At 36.3% G+C, this 25,086-nt stretch overlaps 1 protein-coding gene across 5 annotated transcripts in view; it reads left to right on the top strand.

Annotated features, from left to right (window-relative positions):
• RPRD1B (regulation of nuclear pre-mRNA domain containing 1B) overlaps positions 1 to 25,086 on the top strand; it is a 100,217-nt gene that overhangs the window by 42,508 nt on the left and 32,623 nt on the right. For 3 of the 5 annotated variants that reach the window (XM_069063508.1, XM_069063507.1, XM_069063509.1), the window contains exons 5-6: positions 1,727 to 1,853; positions 2,909 to 3,084. In XM_069063508.1, coding sequence (XP_068919609.1) covers positions 1,727 to 1,853; positions 2,909 to 3,084 — 303 coding nt within the window. Of the gene's footprint in view, positions 1 to 1,726; positions 1,854 to 2,908; positions 3,085 to 19,909; positions 20,027 to 20,128; positions 20,619 to 25,086 lie in introns of those variants that run through there. The other 2 variants (XM_069063511.1, XM_069063510.1) reach the window with 2 other exon arrangements.

The following is a 25,086-nucleotide window of genomic DNA, read 5'->3' as shown; positions in this document are numbered from 1 at the left end:
TTTATATTTTAAAAGGTCTTTCACAATTTAGTTACATTCTGTCTTTTCAGACTAATTTTATATTACTCCCCCTCACACATTCTATGTTCCAGCCAAACTGGCCTACTTGCTGTTCCTAAGATGCTGTTCCATGATATTCCATTTCCTACCACAGTGTCTTTGCACGCTACTCCCCATACCCAGAATGTTTTCCTTTTTTGTTATCTTTATTTGCTGTGTATCAGTGTGTGCATGCACACACACACACATTCCACCCCCTATATCCCCACACCCCTGTTCTTATGCCCCCTTTATCCTGCAATTATTTTGTATTTAATTTGTATAAACTTGTTTCTTTGTGTAGGCCCTTCCCCTCTTTCCCACTCCCAATAGAATGTAAGTTCCTTAAGATCAGGGAATGTTTCGGTTTTTTTTCCTTTGCATCCCCAGCCCCTTGTACACATAATAGCTTAATAAATACTTTTGAACGGTATGGAATTGATATATGTTGGGCCTTAATTTTTTGCTACTAATGAATTTGGTATACTTTTCTTTTTAGCCTTAAAAATGGTGACTCAGGGGCAGCTAGGTGGCACAGTGAACAGAGCGCTGGCCCTGGAGTCAAGAGGACCTGGGTTCGGATCCAGCCTCAGACACTTCACACACACACACACACACACACACACACACACACACACACACAAACCTAGCTGTGTGACCTTGGGCAAGTCACTTAACCACAGTTGCCCTCCAAAAAGCAAAAAAAAAAATGGTGACTCAGTGACCTTCTTAGAAAATGGGAATTCCTGTGTTTTGGGGGGCAAATTCACAAAATAATTTGAAACAAGCACTGTGCATTTTTTTCATTCAGTAAGCATTTGTTGTTCATCTCCTCAACAAATATTATGTAGCTTTTTGTGGCTGCAAAGAACCAGAAGCAAAGGAAATACTCATCAGTTGGGAAATGGTGAAAATAATTTGTGGTACTTGAATTTAATGGCATATTATAATGCTGTGAGAAATGATGACTGTGAGGAATACAGAGAGATGTGGAAAGACTTACATGAACTGACACAAAATAAAGCAGAGCCAGGAAAATGACATACATCATGACAGCCACAAGATCAGCTGGAAAGAACCACCACAAAACAACATAATAAATGAAGGTTGGAAGATTATGAAAAATAAGCATATCCCCAAAGAAAAAAAATATGAGAAGATCCCTCTCTCTAATTTTGCAGAAATGTTTCATGAGTATCAAATAGGGTATATAACATTTTTAAAAAATGTATTAATCAGTGTGGTTTTTTTTTCCTCTTCCTCTCTTTTCTTAAGAAAAATTTTTATAAGACAGTTTTATGGGCAGAGAAGGAGGAGGGGCATAGGGGAAAATTTAGGCAATGTAAAAACAGAAAAGCTATCAATAAAAACTTATTTTAAAACAGAAAATATTATCTTAGGTTCTTTTTGCCATGAGTATATTTGGAATGTGATCTTTAAGGTATAGTGTAGGATTTAATCTTTTCTTGCCATGATTAAATTTCACATATTTTGTATATTCCCTTTCAGTATACTTTTAGTAAATGGGCAAATAGAGTGAGTAGTAGGAGTTGTCAGGATAGAATCTATAAACTTATCTGGAGTAACTTTTAAAAATTTATCTCTACCTCATTTAACTTAAACTAATTTCTAAGAAACATAAAATTCTGTATGTACTAATGGTTTTCATTGGCTTTCTGTCTGATAGACTGAGGAACTGATCAAAGCCCTGCAGGATTTGGAAAATGCTGCCTCAGGCGATGCTACTGTGAGGCAGAAAATTGCTTCACTACCACAAGAAGTCCAAGATGTTTCACTTCTAGAGAAAATTACAGGTGAGACCTTTGAGTCCAAGGTAAAAGGGGGGAAATACCTGCTACACACTGAATTATAAGATCTACTTATTGCTGACAATTTAAGCTTTTGTACTATATTGGACAGAGGGCATACTCCTTTGTTGTCAAAGGCATATAATCATAGCTCATGTATTTGAAATCTGAATTTATGTTTGGGTAGTTCCAAAATGTGGGTTGAATTCCTACAGAAATAACACCTTGAGGCATCCTAAAAATCATCTTATTGAAATGTAGAGATTATCATGACTCTTTTTGGTTTGTAATAATACTTCTTCCTTGCATGTTTGTTGTTCTAATGAGAGACAGTGTGGTATAGTGGTTAGAGAGCCATCCTCAGGTCAAGAAAATCTGGATTTAAGTCTTACCTCTGACACAAACTATTTGTGACCCTGGGCATATGAGGTCCCTAGACCTCTCTCTAAGATTAGAAACTGCAGAACAGTTGCTGATCTGCCTTAACAGAAGGAATTTCCTCACCAGAAGTTTCCTACATTAGTGAAATGACGCTAGAACTCCAAAGCCACCCTCCAAATAGTAAATATCTGGCATTATTTGAAGAAGGAAAAATAAGATAACATAAATGGAAATAGATTGAACATATTAGATAAAAGGAATAATTCTTTTTATCTTAACCTTTAAAACCAAAGTCATTGTCTATTGTGTTTTGGATGTTAGCATTCCTATAGTGCTTTTATGAAATAGAGAATTTAGGTATCCTTTGATCAGATTCCCACTCCAGAGCTCTTTCACCTCAGGTAGCTCAGAAATAATATATGTAGATGATGGTAGACTTCCAAGTTATAACTGTTTCATTGTTTTCTTCTAAGTCCAGGTCTATTCTTGTGTTTGAAAAGAAGACTTTGGGGAGAAGTCCTTTGACCATCCCTGTCCCCATTCTCCCCCCTTCTCCCCCTTCTCCCAATCATCTCAGTCGTGCCCAGTCATTCCTTCTCCCCCTGCCCAATCATCTCAGTCATGCCCATGTGATTTGTAGGTTGTCTCAATTTTTTTTTTTTGGTCACATTTGTGCTTAGACAAAGAGGCAGCTGAACGTCTTTCAAAGACAGTGGATGAAGCATGTTTGTTACTAGCAGAATATAACGGGCGACTGGCAGCAGAACTGGAAGACCGACGCCAGCTGGCACGCATGTTGGTGGAGTATACCCAGAACCAGAAAGATGTTTTGACAGAGAAGGAGAAAAAACTAGAAGTAAGTACTGTCCAAAGTGAGCCAGAATCCCTCAATTCCTCTCCCTGTAGTTCACACCACTCGGTGGGTATGACCCTTGAAACAGCCCTTTTTATTTTAAAAAAAAAATGAGAAGGGGAAATTCTGTTAGGTATCATAGTTGTTTGAACCTTCTTGTAAATATTGGTCATATTTCCTTATAGCCAGGAAAGAACAGGCCTTAGATTTAAGGAAAGAAACATAATGAACTCCTAGTCTTGGCATTTTAGAGCCTAATTTTTAACATACCAGTTTCAACTCAGGTAAAATATTTGTTGCCTGAGGTACGGGCCTCAGGAATGACACTGAAATAGAAGAATGTAATTAGACAGAAGTTGGAGAGTGCCCACAAGTTTCTTTAGTCATTTTCAAAGTTAGTTCTGAGTGTTGGATACAAGCTAAAAGCAATATACAATGGACCTTCAAGGCCCTGTGTTCTGTTAATTCAGAAATTTTGTAGTTGACATTCTATGAAGTTTAACTCTTATTCTTATATCCTTAGTAGGATTTTATCAAGGCTGGGGGGGCAGGGTGTTGGGGGGCGGAATAAGGATTGTTCCCCTCTGACACTTAGGAAATGCCACATCGCATGTAGTCTTTTCATAGAGAAGGACTGGGAGCACTTGTCTTTGGGTAGCCTACCACACAAATACCTGCTGTTACCTCCACTCCAACAGTGCACTTGATTGTAAGAAGATAATCATTCAGCAAGTATTTAAGTACCAGGGTACTGGGCTAGATGCTAATTAAGGTACTCTCCTTGTCCTCAGGGACCTTATAGTCTAGGGAAAAGTATTATCACCTGTGGCTACTGGAAAGTACTGGCCATAGGAAAGCAGTTTTTTAAAAACATTTTTATTATACTCATGAATTTGTCTTAAACTTTATAGTTTTGTAATGCAGCCCAAAGAGAGAATGATATAAAGAGAGCAGAGGAAATTTTCCTCTGCCTCAACTCAGAAAACATAAATTCCTTGGCATAGAGGGGAAAGAAATTAAGTCTTCAGGCTTTCAGAGGTGAGATGATTAAGATTAAGTGAGTTTGTGTTTCAACACTGTCATCTGACTGTGCAGTAGAAAACGAATAATGTGCATGTTGTACATTATCCTTACCTGCAGTGATGATGGGAGTAATTATGAATAGTGGTGGTAAGAACTTCATGTTCATAGCCAGCTTGAACCTGGAAGATGTGAAATGGCTGTAAAAATAGCATCATTTTGACTAGAAATCAGCAATGACCAGAAGTCCTAGAGGGAGTTGCACAGGCAATACCAGACGGTCATTTATCTGAAATGTTCATCTTTCACTGAGGAAGCATTTTCAGCACTGTGCCCCGGGACTAATAAGGGAATGTAATTAATGATTCTGGTTGTAAGTCACTATGCCATCTGTTGAACTGCCCCTTGGCGACACATTAAGGGCTTTCTCTGAACTGTCAGACATTGATTATCATGAGCAGCTGTTGTTGGGTGGAACGTGGCAAACTATCATAGAAGACAGCATCTTTGAGAAGAGATTGGGTTGGTAGAGCAGATTAACTCTTTGTTATGTTTTCCCTTTCCACCTTGGTACCCACTTAAATTTTTCAGGTGGTCATTCCATTTTCTGTAGAGCAGTGGCTTGATAAATACCATCATATTTGACAATCTCTAGAGAATGTCTAGGTCCCATTGCAACACTGACCTTGGGATAAGGATGAAATTGAACAAGTAAAGAATGTAAAATAAAGTCCACAAGTCAGCCTCAGGAATCCCCCCTAAATATACTCTAGCAGCCTCTTAATATTAAATATTTTCCTAGGTTTGTTATAGTACAAACAAATTATTAGGTATATTAAAAATTGTGAAAGGGTAGCTTTTAATTAGTTTTATCCTTGTCAGGCAACCTCATCTGCAATCTGAGATTTTAGTTCCACCTTAGGTCTTAAGGGTCTGTTGCGTTTTTATGGAGATTGTTAGGATTGTAAGGTATATGTCAGGTTCTCCCATTCTTAGAATATTTTTCTTCTCCAAAGAAAGAAAACCCTCTTTGCCCTTAAGTAGGGAAAGAAAAATTCTCATACTGAGTACTTTCCCCTGAGTAGTTTGTACTGTCTAATCTTTATTACTGTCAGAGGCTAGCTGAGCAAAACGTAACAGCTTCCCTTGTTGCACTGGAGGAGCATACCTAGATTGGAGATGACTTCTTGTAGCTCCGTGGCTAGATCCATATTAGAACTTTGTAAATTTTGAATCAAAATGGTGATTGAAATGTCTATTTTCACGCTTTTCTCTTATGGGGAAAAAAATCATTTTCTGTCTGAGGAGTTTATTTGTGCTTTCCCAAAATACCAAAGAAGAGTTTGGATTTTTGTTGCTATATAAGCAACAATTTTAGTTTTTAATTCTGAATAACACTCCTTTTGCCTCCTGGGGAGTATCTATGGTATTGACTCAGAAAATCACAAATTAACATTGGCTATGTTTTATTTTCATTTATTTTGCCAAACGTTTTCCATTTCCATTTTAATCTGGGTCATTTGTATTGAGTTTATTTCTCTGCTTTAGGATATGCAGAATTTAAAGAGAGTGGGATAGAGGTGGGCACTAGTTTCTTTTTTAAAGTTAAAGGAAAAACATATAGACTCCTTTATGTAAGTATAGAGCAGATGAAACTAGTTGAATCTAGAAATGATCAATCCATGTTTAGGGAAAAAAAACAACTGCTGACTATAAGTAATGAAATTTTTATTTAATAAGTTCATTTAGTGTTCACTTATTAGGTCTCTTTGGCAAATGTTGAGACTAGCTATATTTACTTCAGGTGAGAGGATATTTACTTTATAGTTTATAACTAAGGGTATGTTGAAATAATACACTTTCAGAGTTTCTGTGAGTGGCTATACAAAAATGGTTGTTGGCATCATAAGGATGAGAAAAGTTAGGACAACAAATTTCTTCTTATTTGGGTAAAGAATTGTCATTATTAACTATAAGAAAAAAAACCAGAAATTAGTATCCATGAAGTAATGTGTTCAGTATTTATCTCCATATCATTAGGAAGATTTGGGAATAATAGGGTGTAACAAATGGAAATCAGTACTTATAGATGTGTTATATCCTCATTAAAAAATTTTTGAGGGACATAGGATTCAAAGCATTGGGTGCTATAGAAATAGTGGCCATATTTCCCCAGCCAACGTATAAGAACCATGGGCAAAGAACATTACTTTTGCAAAACTTCAGTCAAAGTGTACTTTCTTTTTTTGAAATCCCAGACATATGTTCTTCAACCATCTGTACCCTGTAGGGAAGCAGAGGTCATTATTCAGTTCCATCTCTGCTAGTATCTTGCTATGTGGCTTTGGGCAAATCACTTCCTCTCTTAGGTCCTCAGTTTCCCCATTTGTAGAAAGTGTGGGGAGACTAGATAATTTCTCAGGTCTCTTTCAGGCAATAACATTCTGTGAATTTATTAGTAATTAGAGCTACTGGTTGGAGATACTTCTGTGAAGAGCAGAATTAAGAGAATGTAGATAAAAGATTCCCTTTCTTATGGAACTTGTAGCTTTATTAAGGCAATTGAGAATGAAGCTAAAGATTAAATGATTATACTTGTCACAAAGTGACCTTAGATTACTTGGACTCTGGTTTTATGTAGAAGACTTTATGTAATACAATCTAGACTGAAGATCATATTTTTGAAAATCATCTCTCTCAATTCTTTTTTTAAACAGAGTAAGAAACTAAAGTCTACAGAAGAATAGCTTACTCCCAAGGTCATACAATGAATTAGGGCCGAGCTAGGACTAGAATTAAGATTCTCCTAATTTTCTGTTTAGTACAGCACATTCTAACAGAGGAAGACAAAAGGAGGTAGATATCATCATCATGCACAGAATAGTATGCAAAGCTAAAATCACTTAAATAGGCTAAAGAATCTTGTTGTAGAAAAACTATACTTATTTAGAAGAGTATATTGGTTAAAGAAACATGCCAATAGATTGGCTTTTCTGTTCTCTTTTTTTTTGGAGGGGGTTAAGTGACTTGCCCGAGGTCACACAGCTAGTTTTTGTGTTAAGTGTCTGAGGCTGGATTTGAACTCAGGTCTTCCTGACTCCAGGGCCAGTGCTCTATTGACTGCACTACCTAGCCACCCCTGGCTTTTCTCTTCTCTTTGGTGTGAAACTTGCTGTGTTCTCTTGTGCTGTTGGGAGGTGAGAAATTGCTTCATTGAAACTTGAAGCTGTTTCCTTTTCTCCCCAGCATGGCACTCCCCATGACTGTAATGACTATCCAGGGGCATAGCCTTTTGATTCAGAAAACACAGCAGGGAAAGGGAAAATGACTTAGAATCTAGCCTTTCTGTGTGACTTTCTGTTTTTAGTTTTGTTATAGTAACTTGAGAGATTCTTTGGCTACAAATGAGGGACACTAAACTAGACTGATAGCATTCTGTTGTTTTTGGCAGCCTTTTCTGCTGCTCTGCAGGGTGCAGATGGCTAGAAGCTTTCATTAGAATAACTGTACTTAGAGTAGAGGAGAGTATAGAGTTCTTATTTGTTAATTTGGGGGTAGACTATCCCCTTAACAAGAGTAAGCAGACTGAATACAGTCAGTAGGGTTAAGCCAGTGGGTGCATAAGCAGAAAAGGCCAAAAAGGGAAGGGGACAGAAAGATTAAAGTAAAGAATTTAGAGGGGGAGAGAAGAAAGAAAAAAGGCACATAACAGTAATACTACCTTGCATTCCTATGTAGCCTTATTCATTGTAGAGTATTTTACATACATTATGTCATTTGATCTCCAAAACAGCAGTAGCATGAGTTAAGCTGGGCAAGTCATTTGTAGTCAGGGAAGCTGAAATGTAGGTTAGCAGAGATTTAGTGACATTTGGGTCATGGGTGAAGCTGGGATTGTTGTTATCTAGTTGTTTCAGTTGTATGCAACTCTCCTTGTGGGGTTTTCTTTACAAAGATATTGGAATGGTTTGCTATTTCCTTCTTTCTCTCATCTTATAGATATGGAAACTGAAGCAAACAGGGTTGAGTGACTTGCCCAGGCTCACACAGCTAGTAAGTGCCTGAGGCCAGATTTGAACTCAGGAAGATGAGTCTTCCTATCTCTAGGCCCTGCACTACTATGCCACCTAACTGCCCTAAACTGGGATTAGAACCAAGATTTTCTTGCTCCTAGTCTAGTGTTCTTTCTTCTAAGACCCACTTCCATACCCTGGGGAGCTTTGGAACATATTGATACAGATTGCTTGATATGGCTTGAGAATAAGCAAAAATACATTCTTTTCTTTCATTTTGATACTATATAAAATCCTGTGCCTGAATCCTTTTTATAGAAATAAAGAAATTTATTGCTGTTATGTGGAGAATAGAGAGATACCTGACTTACGAATCAGTAGAAATAGTGTTGAACCAGGTCATCATCACTGTTAGTTCAGTCTGTTACTACAGCCTAATGATAAGTAAAATGTATTTTTTGAAACCTTTAGCTATTCACTATATACCCAGCTTTGTCACCTCTGTTCTGAGATAGAACCATTTTTTTAAGATATTCTCTAAATCTGTGATCCTTTTTTGATGGAATAATGCAGGGTTCCTTTACACTTCCATTATGGAAACTTATTCTTTTGAAAAAATGTAGGGATTTGTGGAAAATTCAAAACTTGTAAAAGATTCAGAAGCATTTTGTCCTGCTGTTTGAATTTCTTCCATTCATTTGAGCTATTGACACTTGGAATCTATATGATTTAAATGCTTTGCAGAAATGACTTGATTAGGAAATTTTTTCTTTGATGTTAGTCTGACTACTGAGCATGTTACTATCACTATATCAGGGTGTCTTACAAATTGGTAAGGCCAGACTCATAATTAGAATAACTCTGGGAGGGGTGTGGGTGTTGTGGCAGAGATTTCTCCATACCTTTAGAAATTTTTTAGACTTTCTATTTAAAGAAAGATGCTACATTTTAATACAGCTTTAATGACCATGATGATCAAGGCAAACTGTGTGATAATTTTCATTAGGTGAAAGTGGAAAAACCTTGAGAGTTCTTTCAGACTAGGATGCTAAACTAGAGTACCATAGGTACAGTTCTAAATTGTCCCAGTTGTAGCCTAACTTCTCTTAGTTGTTTTTTGGAACAGCTCTACTAATTCTGTTCTCAGCCAATGTAGATGTAACCCCAGTTGATTATTAATCATAGATACATCTACATGTAAACATAAAACATAAAACAGTATTTGGGTTTCCTGTCATAATTTGCCTACTAAAATATTTAACAATTGTCATTAACATCCTTCAGACACAAGAAAGAACTATAGGTTCCCCACAGCATGCCTCTATAAATATCAAGGTCTTATAAAGAGTCTCTGTTGTTTTCATAAGTCACTTTAAACCATCTAGGAGTTCACTGATCAAATGTGTAAACTATACATTATAATTTCTAGGTAGAACTTGTTTTATAAATGGGTAAATAGTGAAGAACTGTCTGAATTAGATGAATAGGCTCGTTTTCTAGGTTCTAAATTATCTTGTTATATGAATTGTCTTGGAAAATAGCAAATATAATATCATGAAGGCAACTAGATGGTGCAGTGGATAGAGTGGAATCAGGAAGATTCCTGGAATCAGAAAGATCTTATTTCTTTTTATTATTATTAATTAATTAATTACTTAGTTTTAAAATTTATTTATTTTTAGTTTTCAACATTCACTTCCATAAGATTGAGTATTAAATTTTCTCCACCTCTGTCTCTTCTTCCCTCCCCAAGACGACATGCAATCTGATATAGGCTCTACATATACATTCATATTTAATATATTTTCACATTAGTCATGATGTAAAGAAGAATAAGAACTAATGGAAGGAACCACAAGAAGAAACAAAACAACAAAAGAAAAGGAGAGCAGATAGTCTGCTTCCATCTGCATTCAGATTCCAAAGTTATTTCTCTTGATGTGGATAGCATTTTCCATCATGAGTCTTTTGGAGTTGTCTTAGATTGGCAGTTGCTGAGAAGAGCTAAGTCTATCAAAATCAGTCATTGCACATTATGGCTGTTACTGTATACATTGTTCTTCTGGTGCTGCTCATTTCACTCAGCATCAGTTCATATAAGTCTTTCCAGGTTTTTCTGAAATCCACCTGCTCATCATTTCTTATAGTGCACTAGTATTCCCTTACATTAATATACCACAACTTATTCTACCATTCCACAATTGATAGACATCTCTTTCCAATTCTTTGCCACCATAAAAAGAGCTGCTTTAAATATTTTTGTACACGTGGGTCCTTTTCCCTTTTTTATGATCTCTTTGGGATATAGACCTAGAAGTTCCTTTGCCAAAGGTTGTGTATAGTTTTATAGCCTTTTTGGTGTAGTTCCAAATTGTTCTCCAGAATGGTTGGATCAATTTACAACTCCACCAACAATGCGTTAGTGTTCCAATTTTCCCACATCTTCTCCAACGTGTATAATTTTTCTGTTTTGTCATGTTAACCAATCTGATAGATATGATATGGTACCTCAGTGTTGTTTTGATTTGCATTTCTCTAATCAGTAGTGATTTAGAACATTTTTTCATATGACTATAGATAGCTTTAATTTAAGGAAGATCTGATTTCATATCCAGCCTCAGACACTAGCTGTATTCCTGCGCAAGTCACTTAACCCTGTTTGCTTCAGTTTTCTCATCTGTAAAATGGGTTGGAGAAGGAAATGGCAAACCACTGCAGTGCTTTGAAAACCCCAAATAGGGTCATGAAGAGTCAGGCACAACTAAAACAACTAACCAACAACAGTAAAAATATGACTTAGGTTAAAATATGACTTTCCAAATAGGATTTACTTTACAGAAACCTGAATCCTTGGCTTAATAGGTTACATATGAATTTGGGCAGTAGTGTATTTTTATTTGATGAGAGGCTATTATATGGTGTAGTGGATAGATAATGGCCTTGGAGTTAGGAAGACCTGGGTTCAGGTTCTGCCTCTGCTGTGTACTAGCGCAGTGATCATGGATAAATCATATGATTTCTTAATGTCTTTAGGCATCTTGCCAAGACTGCATGTCATAGGTAAGCAGATCTGAATTGTTAGGACTAATTTACATATATACTAGGAATTCTTATATCCAGGAAATCACCTCTCCTCCCATGAATGTATATTGTTTTTTCTTAAATATTGCTTTGAAGGAAAAGAGTTTTCTTGGAGATAAAAGCTCACTTAGCTGCTTCTGTGTTGTTTTGCCTCCTTTGAGGTCAGAGCTCAAAATGTAAGTGTTTAAATTAGATTGCAGTACTAGGGTAGATACTTTAAAGCTTCTTGGTTGGTATTGATGAGATTAGATTGACACCTTGGAAATGAATTCATAAGTACATTGATACTATAGTATATGCAGAAGTGTTTTGACTAAGCTGTGGCATCTTGTCTTAGCATAAGAGTTAACCATTCAAGGTTAGATACTTCTTCCATGTTTATTCTCATTCTGGATGTTACTATTCTTAGCACAAGAATAGCTAAATTTTTGTGGACACATCAGTTTTTAGAAGATTTCTTCAAATTTTCAAGAAACAGCCAAGTTAGATGGTTTTTTTCTTATAGAAGAATGTTTAAATATAGCCTGGTTCCTCTTCTTTGTGGCTTCCTTTGCATCATAGATATAGTTTTTTATACTTTCATTTTGTGCATATTGTCTCTCCTGGTAGGCATATGCCAAGAATCACTCTGGAATGCAGTAATTTTTTTTCCCATGCAGATGCTTTGCTAACCCCGTTCACATTATGTGCAGTTTTCTCTCTACAAGTCAGTTGAGATTGTGTGAGTGTTTTTGAGGGTGGAGAAAAAAAAGGGTTGTATGGTATAACTTTTTCCTGTTTTGAAAATAGCCATGACTAGCCATGTAGATCTTTGATCCCAGTAAACTGCAACACCATCATACTATTTGGGGAAGAAATAATTCAATCAATAAATTTTCATCAAGTGCCTACATTGTGCCTGGCACAGTACTAAGTGCTGGGGATATAAAAAGAGGCAAAAAACAGTTCTTGCCCTCAGGGAGCTCACAGTCTAATGAGGGAACGAATATGCAAACAAATTATCTACAAAGCATTTATTAACTGTCTGTGATGTGCCAGGCACTGTACTAAATACTTTACAAATATTATTTCATAGAGAAAGGTAGGTTGCAGATAAGATCCTACTAGACATCATCTCAGCCTCGTCTTGAATGATAAGTCATTAGGGTTAGTTTGGTTTTTAGGCAAGCTGATATTTACTTTCTATAGCATGTGCCTCTTTGGGAGAAGGGAATTGATTGTAGAAAGAACACATCCTTGAGAGTATACCTGAGTTTTAGTATAAATTAACTTAAGTCTTGGTAACTTCAGAAAAAAAAATTAGGATCAGAATGTAAAAGTTAACAGGAAGTAGAATTTCCTTAATATTATGAAGGAACTACCTAATAGCTGTTAAGAATATCTTTAGGTAGTAGGCTTCTAATTTTTGAAGGTGTTCAGTTAAAAACTGGAAGTTTAGTTTTATGAGATGTCATTTTCTTTGCACATGAGTATTTTTGGATGTCTTTACTTTTATTTATATAAGCGTCTTGAGATCAGGGGTGATTTCACTAATATTTGTGGTTTTATGGGCTACGAATATAATGCTCGGCACATACTAGGATTTTATAAATGCTTATTAATTTCTTGCTCACCTAGATATGTATCTCACAATCATTAAGGAATTAGCTTATGTTTCTTATTACTAAAAAAACTTTTTTCTTAATAAGCTTTATTTAATAAGTTAATAAGTTTTGTTTAATTTCTAGTAACATATGCAAGCATTCAGATATATGAAAAAGAACCAAAAAACAGTACAATCAAAAAAATAACAGCAAACTAAAATAAACTTTCAAACAAAACCAATCAGAAGAAAATTGGAATATAAACAAAATAAAATCCCCCAAGGCTCCACAAAACACCCAAAAGATTTAAGCATTATGAATGATTGTATTTATTGTATGTTTTTCAGTATGCTGTACTCATCACTTACTGACTGATAAAGGAAATAAAGATGTTGTGCATTAGCTTTTGCAAGGTAGCACCAGCATTGTCCATTATATTTACAATGTTTCATAACAGTTTCATCTCCTTTCACACGTATATTGTTCTTTTGGTTCTTTATCACTTGATATTATTCTTCTCATGTTTCTTTTTTTACTTTGTATTTTTAGAGGCAGCTAGGTAGTTCAGGAAGACCCAGGTTCAAATACAGTCTTGATACTTATTAGCTGTGTGACCCTGGGAAAATCACTAAATTTCTCTTTACCTTAGTTTTCTCAACTGTGAAATAGGGATAAATAACGGCACCAATCTAGAGTTGTAAGATTGAAATGAAATTATGTAAATTGATTAGCAATAGTGCCTCATACATAGTAGGCACATACATAGTAGGCTCTCTCTTCAAATGTTTATTCCCTTTTCTTCTCCCATTTCCTTTCATATTTGTCATCATCCATTATGATACATGTTGGAATGTATTCTTGTATATTCATATGTCACAATTTATTTAACCCTTCTCCCATTATAGGGCACATAGTTTTGAGTTTTTCCTATTAAAAATAGTACTTCCATTAATTTTCTATGGACTTTGTCTTCTTGTTGCCAGTCTTCCAGAATATAAACCTGAAAGTGGCGTAAAAGAATATGAGCATTTCTTGTTAGTTTTGTAGTATTTTTAGTTTATTGTTTCATAGCTCTACTAATTGAATTGAATTTGATGTCTGTTTTCTCTGATCCCTGCCAATATTCAATTTTGACATTTTATACCATCTTTGCCAGTTTGGAGTTCCGGTGATGTCTCAGCGTTGTTTTAATTTGCATTTATCTTAAAATAAGTGATTTTGAACATTTCTTCAAGTGATTGTTTGCAGTTTCTTCTTTTGAGAATTGTGCTTCTTCATAGCCTTTGACTGCTTACCGATTGGAAAATGGATTTTATCCTTATGAATATCTGTCAGTTCCTTATTATTAGATTTTAGATGTTAAATTTTTATCTGATGTTTGTGGGGTTGCAGGCATTTACTAGAGTCTTCTATGTGCAGAGTTACTGTGCTAGGAATACAAAGAAAGCTTGCTTGAGGAGTTTATATTCTAGTAGGGAAAGACAATATATATACATGTAAGTAAATAAGGGATTTTTTTTCAGGGTGTATCCAGCCAGGTGTATCCAGAAAAGCCTAATTTGAAGGAAGCTAGACACTGTGTTGGGGAAAAGATGAATAGGGAGTATAGGCTAGGTATAAGAGCCAATGAAAAGATAAGAGGACAGGAGAGGGATTGCCATGTAAATAACAGCAAGTTATCCATTTTGGCTGGAACATAGAGTACATTATAACAAGATTAGAAAGGTTGGATCAAAGACGTAGAGCTAGAGAGGATCTTAGAAGCCATTGGGTCAAACCCTTCTTCATTTTACAGAAAGGGAAACCAAGGCACAGAGAGATTAAATTATTTACCCCAAGGTCACAAAGCTAGTAATTGTCAGGATTCGAACTCCTAAATCCCAAATTTAGTGCTTTATCCATTACACCTCCACCTATAGTGTGAAGAGTTTTAAATGTCAAATAAAGGAGTTTGTATTTGTTCCTAAAAGCAGTAGGAAAGTATAGGAGCTTTTTTAGCAGAGGAGTGTCATGGTCAATTCTGTATTTTAGGAATATCACTTTATATCTTTCTGAAAGGTGGGTTGGAGAAAGGAGAGAATAAAGGCAGGGAACAGTAAAGAGCCTTTTGCCATACTTCAGTCAAGAGGTTGGTAAGGGCCTGAATTGGGCTGATGATCATGTGAGTGGAGAGAAGGGAACATATGAGAGAGATGTTAGGGAGTTAGAATTGACAGTGTTTGGCAACAGATTAGCTAATGGGGGTTAAAGGAATATTGCAAACCTGAGTAACTAGAAGGAAGACAGTGCTGTTGATAGAATGTGGAAGTTAGGAAAAGGGATGGATTTAGGAGAAAAGATAATGAATCATGTTTTGAACATATTAAGTTTTGAGATGTCTGTGGAATATCATTTGAAAGGCTTCTAAGTAGTTAGAGCTCAGGAGAAAGACTAGGGCCAAATAAAAAGATAAGGGAGTCATCTGGGGATAAAGATAAGTGAACCACTGGGAGCTGATGAGATCACCAAGAGAGACTATAGAAAGAAAAGAGGACCCAGGGTCGAGTATTGTGATTACTCACAGGTAGAGAGATGGGGAAGATGATACTGCAAAGGAGATTAAAAAGGAGCAACCAGACAGGTAGGAGGAGAATTTAGAGAGGACAGTGTTATAACAACTCAGAAAATTATCCAAGGAGAGAGGGTGGTTAATATCATCAGATGCAACAGATAGGAGAAAAAGACCCTTGCAATTACCAAGTGTAGGGTCATTGGTAACATTCTCAGTGTCTTCCCTCTGTTGATTATATATACTTTATCCTGTATATAACTTGTTTGTACATAGTTGTTTGCATGTTGTTTTTCTCTTTAGACTATGAACTTCTTGAGAGCAGGGACTGTCTTTTACCTTTTTTTTTTTTAATCCCCATAGCTTATTAGCACAGTGCCTGATGCGTAGAAAGTTCTTTGATTGACTAGCTGATTTTGGGATATCAGTTTCAGTTAAATAAAAATGTGAGAAGCCAGATTTCAAGGAATTAAGAAATGAGAGAGGACAGGAAGTAGAATTAAATGAAGAGAACTTTCCATCATCATCATAACTAGCATTTGTATAGAGGTTTTTAAGATGTACGAAGTACTTTGCATATTTAGTCTTCACACTATTCCTGTGAAGTAGATGCAGTTATCCCCATCTTTATAGAGTAAACTGAAGCAAAGGTTGGTAAGTGACTTGCCCAGAGTTACACAGAGAGTGTCCGAGACAAATTTTAACTCCGATCAAGTCCAATACTCTATCCACTATGCCATATAACTGTTCAGGAATTTGGTTCTAGAAAGGGATGGGTTGATGGTGATGTCAGGTGACATGGGGATATTGGTGGATAGCAGGAAAGGATCAAGGGTTTAGGTAAGGAGGATGAAGATCAAGGAGATCAGAGAATTTTTTTTTTTTTTACATCATATTTATTTCTGAAATATTCCCTTTCCTTTTTTCCCTCCTTTCCCTTCTCCCTCCTCACCCTTTCCTTTATAACAAGATTAATGGAAGAGTAAGAAAGTTGAGCAAAACCAACCAATGCATTGACCCCACATCTGACAACATATACAGAATTCTATACCCATAGGCCCCCAGCTGCAGTGGGCATTTTCTCTAAGGCTAAGCTTAGTCATATAGTTACAGAGTATTCAGTTTTTTTGTTGTTTTTTTCTCTTTATGTTATTGAAGCCATTGTGTATAGTATATCATTAATTCATGTGTCTTCGCATGTTTTTCTGAGCTCTTCATATTTGTCTTTTTATGGCTGATAATATTCTATTACATTCATATTGCTATTCTCTCTTCATTCCTACTTTCTTCCATTATATCTTTTAAGATTTTAGACGTTTTGCTTTTCCTAAATGAATTTTATTATTTTTCTTGACTGCAAAGTAACCTTTGGATTAAAAATCACCAAAAAGTTGGTAATTTTTATGCTACGAAATCTGCAAATTAATTTTTTATTATATTTATATACCTTAACCATGAAAATGAATATCTCTTGAGTTAAGTAATTTTTTATTTCTTTAGAGAGTATTTTGTGACATTGAAGATTGGGGAGAGGGACTATTTGCAAGGTCAGTTTTCTGGAGAAGCTGGGGAGGGGGGTTATGGGTATAAGTAGAGGGTTGATCTTATTGAGGAAAAGAACAGAAATTATGGGTATAAGTAGAGGGTTGATCTTGTTGAGGAAAAGAACAGAAATTTTCAGAAACTGCTGTAAAGGAGGTCTGAGTATGGGATAAAGTCAAGGATTTTAAGGTGTAGAGTAGGGAAGAAAAGGAAGTTCACAGCAAATAGTCTTTATTTGCTCAGTAAAGAAAGATATAAGATTCTCTGCTGAGAGGGAGAGGGAAAGGGATGAAGTAGGAAAACAGAGAGTTTGAAACAAACCTTTGTGGAGAGAGTGATAGTTAGGAAAGAGTATAGTAGATAGAAAAATGGGCTTGGAATTAAGAAGGCATGGGTTTGAAATCCTGTCTCAGACATGTGCTAGTTATGATACAAGACTTCACCTCTTACAGAATTGTTGTGAGATTCAAATGAGTTAATTTCTATAAAAGTGCTTTACTTAAAGTACTATGTAAGTGTTACTATTATAAATATTTGTGTCATTTAATACAATAGATTTTCCCCTAATCCTTTTTTCTCTTTTTCTGAATAGAGTGCTTTTATTTGTATGGAAGCTTTTTTTTTTAATGATGGAAATCATAAAATTTTTTATAATTGCCTCTATGTCACCATCTGATTAAGAATTTTTCTTCTTCAATTTTCTCTTTTTAAAAATATGACATATTTGAACTATTGATTCATTTGGGCATTTATAACGTGTGATATAAGAAGTTGGTCTAATTCCATTTTGCAGCAACTAATTATTCCATTTTCCTAGTTTTTGTTACAGAATGAATTCACTCCTCAACAATTTATGTTATTGGTTTCATCAAACACTAGAGTGCTTTTATGTATTGGGTTCTAAATCTTGCTTATCTAAACAGAACCTCAAATGCCACCTCTGTTTTTATATAGTGCCAGTGTTTGGATAATTCACTTTTAATTTCTCAAAAACTTTTGAAGTTCCTACCTTGTGCCTGTGTACTTTAATAGACACAGGAATACAAACACAAAAATCAAAACATTTCCTTCCCTTAAGGAGATTACTTTTTACTGGTTGGGTGGGAAGAAGTATATACACACATGAGTAAATGCAAGACAGTTTTTGGAGGGCAATTGGGAATAAGTAACTTGCCCAGGGTTACACGGCTAGTTTTGTGTGTGTGAGTGTGTGTTAAGTGTCTGAGTCTGGAACCGAACTGGGGTCCTCCTGACTCCAGGGCCGGCGCTTTACTCACTGTGCCACTTAGCCACCCCCCAAGACAATTTCAAGAGAGAACATTAACAACTAATGAAGAAAGACTCTTCATGGGGAGGTTGTATCCTTGGGATTCTGAGCGGCAAAGGTGAGGATAGAGTATATTCCAGATATGGGGAACCATGTGGCAAAGATATGGAGAAAGGATAATTACTGCTTTACAGGAGTATGTGTGTGTGTGTGTGTGTGTGTGTGTGTGTGCGCGTGCGTGTGCACACATACATATATTAGGTCATATTCCCCCCTTTTTTAATTTTATTTCTTTTTCTACCTTGATATTATTGACTTTTTGTTCTTCTGTATGAATTTTTAAATTTTCTCTAATTCTGTATAATTCTATATCCCATTGCTATTTTAATTGTAGACTATTAGCTTAATTTGGATATTTTGGTAGATTATTTTCAAGGTATTTTTAATAAATTCTGTTTTTTCAGTTGATATTTATTCATATCTCCTTTTTTATTGTTAGTGGTACAGACTTTCTAGCACTTAATTTTACTCTAGTATGCTTGGGTGTCAAAACTGTTTTGAATGGGAACCGTTTACTTATTGTTCAGTTTTTGTTTCTCTGCTTCCTTTTTCTTTTCTTTCTTTTTTTTTTTTAAAGCAATCGGGGTTAAGTAACTTGCTCAAGGTTACACGGCCAGTTACTTCTGGGTGTGGTGCTAAGTATCTGAGCCCGGATTTGATCCCCAGGTCATCCCGACACTGGAGCCAGTGCTCTTTACTTGCTGAGCCACCTGGCCGCCCCTAAGCAATTGGGGTTGAGTAACTTGCTCAAGGTTACACAGCCAGGTGTTTCTGGGTGGGTGCTAAGTGTCTGAGCTCGGATTCGATCCCCAGGTCATCCTGACACTGGAACCGGTGCTCTTACTCGCTGTGCTACCTGGCCGCCCTATGCTTCCTTTTTCTTTCCCATAAATACTGCCTGTTTTTATCATTTTGATCCAAAGCAGAAAGAATTGGAAAAATGTGTTAGAACTCAGAGCCTCACTCTGATAACCCATGCTTGATATGAAGGACACAGATCTTAAAATCATTCATTCAATGTGATATAAGGAAGATATATTTTGCTGTTAGAACTTTAAAAAAAAATCACTTTTTTTCTTATTGGAATGAAACACTTTAATTTGCCTGGTACTATATAAGGTGAAATATCGCAACAATATTAGTACTTTTAAAATATCCCTGTGCTTTTTGTATAAATATTTTTAAGGAATACAGAACTATCTGTGATGACTTTATGTCATCATTTGGATTGAGAATTGCATTTGTATTACTTCAATTTTTTAGCTTGTATAGTCTTAAAATTAACTTTTTTGTAAACTAACTTTGAAATGTGCATATTTTTTGGACCTTTGTCACCCTTTTCTGTTGATTTCCTTATGTTAAAACACATTGGTCCAGTCTTAAGATTGCACTAGTACTTTGAACGTAAGGTCTTTAATTCAAAATCCCCAGGTTTGTCTCATTAGTATAGATACTTAATTGTTAGGAAAGCTCTACTAAGACTCATTGTTAGCCCCTTCTCAGATCATGAGGTCTGTTCCGGTTTTATTCTTCTGATGGAACAGTTGACTTGTTTCTAATGTCTTATTTAGCCCAGATGTCAAACATTTCATTATTTTGATTCTTGTGAAATACCCTATGTAATTTAATTTATTATGTTTCTTAGTAGTGGAGCAGAGAAACAAAAAAGATAGGAACTAGAGAGAACACTTTCTTTTCCTTGTATCTTCCCCAGCATCTTGCTCAGCAGCTCCAGCTCTGCTGTGACACCCCAGAATGTGTCATTTTGAAATGTCGCAGCTGCCAATAAGTCATGTGAGAGAAAGGAGCTGGCTAGTAGAGAAAGACGCAGGTCAGTGATGGTTTTTCATTTTGGCATGAAATTTTGGAAAGTGGAATTCTTATTTTATATCCAAAAAGGTTATAATTTTTTTTCTTTTCTTTTTCTTTTTAGACTACAGAGGATTGAAAGTTAGGCTGTGATTTCTGGACTTGGGGTGTCTTGGATTGTCATAAATTAGCTGGTAGCACAGAATGGGTGTTTGAGCAACATACTTTGGGGAAGGTGGTGTCATGTAGAGGGAATTCCTGTTCAGGAACAAGTTGGACTAAATGACCTGGAGGAATCACTTTTTCTTTGGGGATATTTAGCAGTAGGGTAATTTGTTTTACAAACAAACTTTAAAGCAAAGCCTTCCTATGATCTGCTTTGTGCATAGTACTTTTTTTTAAATCATTCTTAATTAGGGGTATTAGAGCAGTGAGTGACTATTATATGCTATATGTGCTATAGCACAACTGTGTGAGGTGAAAGAAGAGATGAGGCTTAATTTTGGATAGTGTGTCTTTTGTCAAACTTAGCTCCTGCCTTTAAATATTTTATCCCTAATGTTTTGTTTGTGCAAATGTTTTTCTGAGAGAAATAAAATGAATTTTGCAATGTGTGAATCTCAATTATTCTTTCTTTCCACAAGTCTCTTTAAAAAGTCTCTTAAATTTTTTTCCATTTGAAAATGAAAATTCTTTAGAAAGGATCATTGTAAATACCAGACCTTGTCTTTTCTAGATCTCTTATACAAAAGCCCATCTACAACATGTCAAATCAGTCTTATTGTTTTGACCTAAAAAGGCAAAGTATGCATAAGTACTATTCCCTTCAGTAAATATCCTTTGTACTGTGTGGGTTGGGTAGTCAGTATTAACATGCAGTATATGCCAAACCAGCAGAGAGCAGAAGGGTGGTAGGTGGAGGGTCATATCTTTCCTTGTAGTTTAAGGGGAGTTTTTGAGGTGATGTTTCAAAGCAATACTGGGAATATAAATTCTAACCATTATCACAATATTGGATGTTAGTCCATACTCTCCTGCATTTTAAAAATGTCTTGCCCATAGAATTACCAAGGCAGTTTATCATGGCTCTTCTGGAGCCACGGTGAAAGGTGGCAGCAGCAACTCTTATCTGTTTCACTGCACCCTGTGGTCACTGGAAAAGCTTGTTGTACTATAGCAGGTCCAGTGACAGAGGGTGTAAAGTGGAGACCTGAAGAAAAAGATGAATGGTTCCCCTCTCTTTCTGTAAAACTTCTTGTGTAAGTCACAAGAAAACAAGAGAGGGAAACTAGTGAGGATCACTCTCCTTTGACTTGTTTCATTCTTCTTACATTAGGAACTAGACACAGTAGAAAAGGAAGATAAAACCTAAAGAAGCAATATTAGCTGCCATGAAATACATAAAGTGTTACAGAGAGATGTAAAAGGAGACAAGTACGGTGGTGTTGTAGTGGCTTCATGGTAGCATATAGGAACCACATATACGATGAATTTCTGGAGTAGTCAGTATAGCGATGAGTATTAACTAAATGAAGGATTTGTTTGCTGTGTCATACATGGATGAAATAATGTAATCGCGTAAAGCACATGACTTGATATATATAATGGAATTGTGGAATATCCCCCTTTTCCTCTCTATCTTCCAAAGAAAAGAATAAGAGTAAGGATATCATTGTATGATGAAAAGATTGCCAATCTTAGACTCAAAAGACCTGGGTTTAAGTCTAAGTTTAGATGCTTGCCATATCTAATCCAAACCCAACCAGCATTTAAGTACATTCTCTATGTCTAAGGGGTTATGTTAGGTGCTAGGGATAGGAAGACAAATTGAAAAACAATCTTTGCCCTCAAGAAACTCACATTCTACTGAGAACACATGCATATATGTTAGCTAGATACATGACAATTTGAAGAGGAAGAGAATGCTAACTTGTGAATCACAGAAAGTGAAACAACTGATCAGAATCCATATCAGATCACATCTTTGTGGCTTAATTTCTTCATCTATAAAGTTAGTATAATACACAACCTTCATAGGATTGTTGTGAGGAAAACACTTTGTAAGGCATATAGAGTTGTAGAAATGGAGGAAGCATTCTTCTGATTAGAAGTGGTCTTCATGGTGTCAGATTTTCTTAGTCCAGAAAAGAGCCCAGGCACAAGTTTTTTGAACCCTGTCAATAGAGTGTTTTGTACCACTCACCAAAGGAAGGTTGAGAAGACTGAGTATTATACTTTAATTGGCCTCCATTTCTCTTTAGTCTTCTCCTGCTTTTTTAAAATTATGTAGAAAGTGATTCTATGAGGGCAGCCAGGGAAGACCTTCTCATGGCTTGACTAAGAATCAGAACAGGGACTACAGAGGGAGAGCCAAGAACTAGAATTTTATTTGGGTTGTTTTTTTGGTTATGTTCATTATGCATTATGGTATAGTGGAAGAACTAAATTGTAAGTCAAATACCTGGCTTCTAGCCTTGCTTCTACCCATTAATACCACTTGATATTGGTCAAGTTCATATAAACCTCCTGAGCTATGTTTCCTCCCCTCTAAAACAGACAGCTTAATAATTGCCATTTTCCTTGAAGGCTGTTGAGAGTAATGAATGGCCAAATATTTGTAAATTCTAAAGTACTTTATACATGATTAGTTCTGTCATTATTTTGCCATTAATTGTTCAGATTTGTTAATAGCTCTGTATAGATGAATGTATAAGAAGAAACATGGATCTACTTAATATGTACATTCTTGTGTTCAAGATCAGCTAGCTTGTAGAAGTCCTGTAGCAAACTACTCCTGAATTTATTTGGGAGGGAGGGGATTATGTATGTCATCATAGTTATCAGTTTGACTTCATCTGTTCTCACAAATGCATTTGTTCATATTTCTCTACCTCTTTAAGTTCTATCACAAATATACTCTTTTAAAAAGAAATCTTTATTTACATCTGACTATTAAAATATAAGCCTGCTTATTCTTTAAGATCACTTTTGTGGTTTTTTTAAACTATGACACCCACAGATAGTTTTTCTGAACTCATGCAGATTCTTAATAGTATAGTTTATAATGACTGTTGTTATCCTTTCCTGTTTGGGCCCATCTAGTAAGCTTATGTTGCCCTTGAAACTAATAAACATTTAGTCAGGTTGGAAGGGAAGGTGATGAATTCATCAAGTCTGAGAAATGGTCTTATTTGGGAGGGTTGCTGTTTACCTAGTTTGAACTAGTTATATGACATTGAGTAAGTCATTTAGGTTGCCCTGGTGTCATCTTCCTTGTATTTAAAAATCCACGAATCAGGCTAACAACTAGAGTTACCCAAAAGTGGAATGGGCTGCCTCGCTTGAAGTGGTAGGGTCCCTGTTTCTGTACTATGTCTTCAAGCAAAGACTAGATGGCTACTTCTCAGGGAATGTTGTAAAAGGACATTTGAGTTCAAGTATGAGTTAGACTGAGAGAGCTTTTAGGTTTCTTCCAAGTCAGATTTGTGTGATTCTGTGACACATGGTCTCCAAGATTTCTTCCAGCTCCAATATTCTGTACAATACATTAATCCTTCTCCCTTTGGTCCTGTCATTTTGCTACTTCATAGGGTCGTATTTTTCTGTCTGGAAGGACCTTAGAGATCTACTAATCCAGTCCTTTCGTCTTATGGATGAGAAAATTGAGGCCTAGGGAGGTTGAGTGACTTGTTTAGGGTATACAAGTACTAAGTGGTATGACTGGGATTTGAACCTAGACTTTCTGGCTCCAAATCTCACTCTTACCACTGTGCTGCATTCCAAAGAGCAAAAGGCATTTGAGTTGTGGTAAATGCAGAGAAGTAGCTTTGAGCAGTGTTGGATAAAATTAAATTATTAAAAGGAGGGTTAAAATTTTTCCAAAAGACCAGCTCTGGCTAGGGGATCTAGGAACAGGAGATTTTATTTTTACTGGTTTATATGGTGGATGGAAGATACACAAGTGATTGTCCATTCTCCATTCAAAGACTTTAGGTGGTAGCACCTCCCTTACCTCCTGAAGATGCTCATTCCACTTAGGAATAGCTCCTGTTCGTAGTTAGCTCTTTTTTGTTGAGCCTAAATCTGTGTGTATCATCCACTCCCTTACCCCCTGTTGTTTCTCATTCATTAGTCTTAGATGTACCTTTTGGATCAAGGCAAAACAAGTCCATTTCGAATCTCTTGTTCTACATAAGAGTCTTTTAAAGTTTTTAAAATTGAAAACTCAGGTTTCCTGACTCCCTAGTCTTGCAGTCCTCATATTATATCATATTGAACCCACCTCTGCCCCACTCCCCAGATCCTTTCTTTATTCATCTCTTGTCTTTTCCCATCCTTTCCCTTTTCTATTTATAGTTACCTTGGGGAGAAGATATTAAGAATCACAGCAGGCCCCATTGCTCTGCTCTTTGTTCACTCAAACAGTTAATGAATTTGGGGCCCCTAATATGCCCAGTGCTGTGCATGGTGCTCTTGTGGGTGCAAGTGAAAGGTTCCTGTCTCTGAAGAAATTTATTTGGTTGGACAGAGAAGACTAACATATAAACAATTAGCAGCAAATACTAGCATATAATCAAGTACTCAGTGGTTCAGTACATAAGTATAGTAGATTTCAAGAAGGGAAAAGGTCCTTAGGAATTCAAGTAATTGGAGAATCTTTCTGGAGCAGGTAAGTCTTCATTAGGCCCAGCAAAGACACAAAGTGGGAAATAGTCTGACCTGAAAGAGAGATGGAAGATGGGAAAACAGAGTGGATGCTGAAGAGGAGGAAATGACGTGATCGGGTTAGAAAGCGAAAAGTGCCCTGCATGCGTAGGCCTTTGGAGCCTGGGCCCCGGAGGACTGTGAGCTTCTGGCTGGCATTCTGAGCCTAAGAGTGGCAGAATGAAAGAAATACTGAAAGCGGGCTCTCTAATCCTGTTCGGGATGGATCAAAGAGAGGGAGCAGCTAGAACAGAAGGATCACCTGGGAAGCTCTGGTAATAATGCAGACATGATATCCTGAGGGTAGGGACTAAGGTGACTGAATAGATCATGGTTTTGCAGTTTGGTTTTATGTGTGTTTGAGCATTAAGATTTCTC

The sequence above is a fragment of the Petaurus breviceps genome, unplaced genomic scaffold (assembly GCF_028583685.1).
Source record: "Petaurus breviceps papuanus isolate PSGF00001 unplaced genomic scaffold, PetGlider_PUasm1.0 90591, whole genome shotgun sequence".
NCBI lineage: Eukaryota > Metazoa > Chordata > Mammalia > Diprotodontia > Petauridae > Petaurus > Petaurus breviceps.
Note: the sequence above shows the minus strand (reverse complement) of the source record. Positions and strands in the feature narration are given on the sequence as shown.